General features: G+C 37.7%; 1 protein-coding gene across 1 annotated transcript in view; it reads right to left on the reverse strand.

The window, feature by feature from the left end:
• The window catches only part of LOC108750781 (enolase-phosphatase E1), a 7623-nt gene extending 6901 nt beyond the window's left edge, over positions 1 to 722 (reverse strand). Inside the window, exon 1 of the mRNA XM_018490513.1 lies at positions 374 to 722. Coding sequence (XP_018346015.1) covers positions 374 to 475 — 102 coding nt within the window. The 5' untranslated portion in view covers positions 476 to 722. The remainder of the gene's footprint in view (positions 1 to 373) is intronic.
• Between the last annotated feature and the right edge of the window lie 2950 nt (positions 723 to 3672).

The following is a 3672-nucleotide window of genomic DNA, read 5'->3' on the forward strand; positions in this document are numbered from 1 at the left end:
CAGCTTACGGTCGGCCGAAAACTCGCGATTCGAGCCGGCACACCGCCCCGACGCGAGGACAATAACCCGCCGTGGAATTCGATCGCGTATATACGCCGCGACGAGAGCGAAGAGGCCGAGAGCTTCTCGCCCGAGACTCCGATGACTTTCCAGGGATGGGAAAGGGGGGGAAAAAAAAAGGGAACCGCAAGCACATTATGGGGAAACGCCGGCACTGCTCACGAAATAAATCTCTCGGGAGGGAAAATAACGCGACGAGGCCGCTCCCCGGAATGGAGCGATACGAGGAATGACCCCGGCACGGTCTGATTTCGTGAAGACACATTCGCATTGTCGCGCTCCGTTTCCTTCGCCTTTGTACTGGCCCTTTTACCTTCACGAAGCTGATGCTCGTGGTGGTGCCTTCGATGTCGACGAGCACCGTCTTCGCGAGTGAGATCTCGTCCTGATCCTGGCTGCGCTTTTCCCCGGCCATTTTCACGAACCGACTCGCCCACGACCGTAGGATTAATAGCGGTTATATCTATATGTATGCTCCCCCTCGGTTAGGTTGGCGCTCACGCTGTATATGTCGGCGACGACGCGTTCTTGTTGGGAGCCGGCGAACGAATTCGCTGTGTTGGCCGTGCGCCAATCTACGCTGCCGGTATATGCGTGCGAACTCGCGAGTCCCCCTCTGCTCGTCTCGCGTCTCGTGTCGTGGCCCGCGCCCTGCTAGTGCTGCCTGCTGTACCCGGTAACCATGTCCGTATCAAGACATCTCGGCTGCCCTAACTTTCACTCGACCCGCTGATTCAACGACTCGTGAAATAGAAAGCCTAAAACCATCCAATGCCCGTATTCATAGTCAAGGCCTTGTACTTAAGGCTTCCTTAAACTTATCCTCGGATGCGCTCTACGAATTATTTTATTCTCTACCGGTCTAAAGATGCAATTTAAGGAAGCCCTAAATATAAGGCCTGACTATGAATACGGACATACGAGTCGTCCGTAAAGAATACAATATATCCCTTTGGAAACTTTTTATTGGACAATTTTTTATACAGATATTTTTCATTTGTGAATGAATGATTTATGAATTTTAATAAAACGGACGAGTGCATCTCTACGTTTCGATGCGCCTAATAAACTAAACTGTCGATTAACATCTTTCCTTACTAATTTCTACATCGCAGCAATTAGTTTTTTTTTTTTTTTTTTTTTTAATAAAAATGATCAGATATTATCAATAATATCAGTGCGATTGCGATTGGTGGGAATGAAAGGTAAAGAATACAATTTTCGTGGAAGAAGCACCGGGTTCCGCGACGAGTCGCGACGACTCTGCATCGAATACAAAACCGCTGCTCGTATTAACGTGTAGATACTTGCGATCGCATGGCAGTATGAGTGCGCGGCCGCGAATCGCTCGTTCCACCTTGAGTTTTCGTCCAATGAACTGTCTCGGTCGTCGCGAATCGAGACGTGCGCTTGTGTGCGCCCTACATGCAACCTTCTTGCCTACGCGAAAATTTCGCGATGGTGGACCTCGTGGAAATTCGTCCACCATGGCGAGCTTCCTCGATGGATCAGCATGAAAAGTCACGTCATGCCTGTCCCCGTCCGCGAAAGACGAACGATCGGTTTGACTCGGTTAAATCGTTCGAATATCGACTTGTTGACGAACCTCTCGCCGATATCCCTCCGCGAGAAAGTAGTCCCGTCGCGTGCTTTTTTTTTCACGTTGACTTTCGATAAACGACACGTGACTCGACGAACCTTGAGCATTTCTTTCGAAATTTACGTGCATCATGCTGCAATATCAATTATTTCGCGATTCTGAGATGGATATTTCATCCTTGCGATTGAAAATCTGTCTTGATTGTACGTTCGTTCATGGACTTACACGGGCAACCACCTGATTTTTGCATTGCTGCGTCCATTTAAATGTCTGCGTGACGCGCGCACGATAGTAGCCATTTAAATTTGAATGAAGATGATCGTGTTGCCTTCTCATTTCAACGATGTTGCGTGATGCAAACGTACGAATGTTTGCACGATATATCCAGAGCTGAGCATGTATTTTAATAGTTTTATTTAAAATACAGTTTTTGCAATACAAGTATTTGCAATACTTTGTATTTTATATTTCAGTGGGGCACATGAAAATATTGCGTATTTAAAATCGAAAGATTAAAATATTTTGTTTTTTTGTAATTCAAATAATATTGATTATTGATCTTAACCTTTAAATTACAAAATACAAAATACCTTTATATACTTCCATGAGACAAAATATTTACATGTGCTTCGTTGAGATACAAAATACAATTTGTCTTACACATACTATTTTTCAAATAAAAATATTTCAAATACATGTCCAGCCTACCATCATGTACTTTTTTATTTTTCGGATTATGCTCTCAATATTGATATATTTCAAATATACACAATTGTATAAAGTTAGATAATAATTGTGAAGGTGAAAGTCATAGTAGTGTAAGTCACTTAATTATGATTTCGAGAAACAAAAAGTTTTTTCCAATATATTTACTTCAGACTGCACCAAGTTAAGCTCAAATTGAACCTAAAAAAGTGACTTACACCATTATCGCTTCTATCCCTTCAAAGATTGTACTATTTTAATTAATATTTATTAAATAATGATTTACAATAGTGATTACATCGCGTATATAAAGCATAATATTAGTCAAACAATAACGTTATGAATAAATGACACAATCGATCCTATATTATATCCACCTATAAGAATACAATTAAATCTATTTATTTGTAAGTACAATAATAAGCATTGTAATGAAAACATAATCTAAATACAAATTAAAAATGAACTAAATTAATAATAGTAAAGATAATATTGAACATATAAAAATATTACTAATCATTACACCACAAATCATATAATACATGTAAATGTACATATAAATCAAACTAATATAATTCATATAATTTATCGGTCCCTTTTCTTTAACTCTTAACAGTCGTCTTTAACTCTTATCATTATATTTTGCTTTATTATTATATGTAAGATCTGTAAATATGTAAAACAAACATTGATACTATCATTAAGAGTTATAGAATAAGAGCTATTAATTTGGTACAGCTGCGTACGATTAAGAAGTATATAAATTATACTACATATACAGTGAATGCAAAAAGTATTCGTACAGAGAAAATATTTTTTAAAAAAACTATTTATTTATTTATTTAAAAAAAAAACTTTATTATTCAGCGAGAAATGAGTCATCAATTGATGTCGAATCGATATAGGTACGATGATTTCAACATCAATTTGATGCCGATTCGATGTTTAATTGACGATCATCATTTCTTATGTGTGTGTTGGATAATTAATAATTTATTCATAAAGACTAAAATAGACTGTATGTTTCTTAACAATTATATATACCAAAAAGATGTGTATTAATTATACAAAATAAATTATCTGAAAAATAAGTGAAAATTAAAAATTGTTTTATTTGAATGCTCAAAAAGTATTCATACGAGAATTTTAGCTTCTAAAATCAGGCATACATGCGAAGCTCGTTTGTTTATGTTAGAACAGAATGTATTTGTATAAAACTGCTAATTAATGTTTATTTTCTACGAATTTGCTTGTACGAATACTTGTTGCTCTCACTATATGTATTTTAAAAAGCAGCATCAATATAT

Source organism: Trachymyrmex septentrionalis, unplaced genomic scaffold, assembly GCF_001594115.1.
Source record: "Trachymyrmex septentrionalis isolate Tsep2-gDNA-1 unplaced genomic scaffold, Tsep1.0 scaffold37, whole genome shotgun sequence".
In the NCBI taxonomy this organism is placed as follows: Eukaryota; Metazoa; Arthropoda; class Insecta; order Hymenoptera; family Formicidae; genus Trachymyrmex; species Trachymyrmex septentrionalis.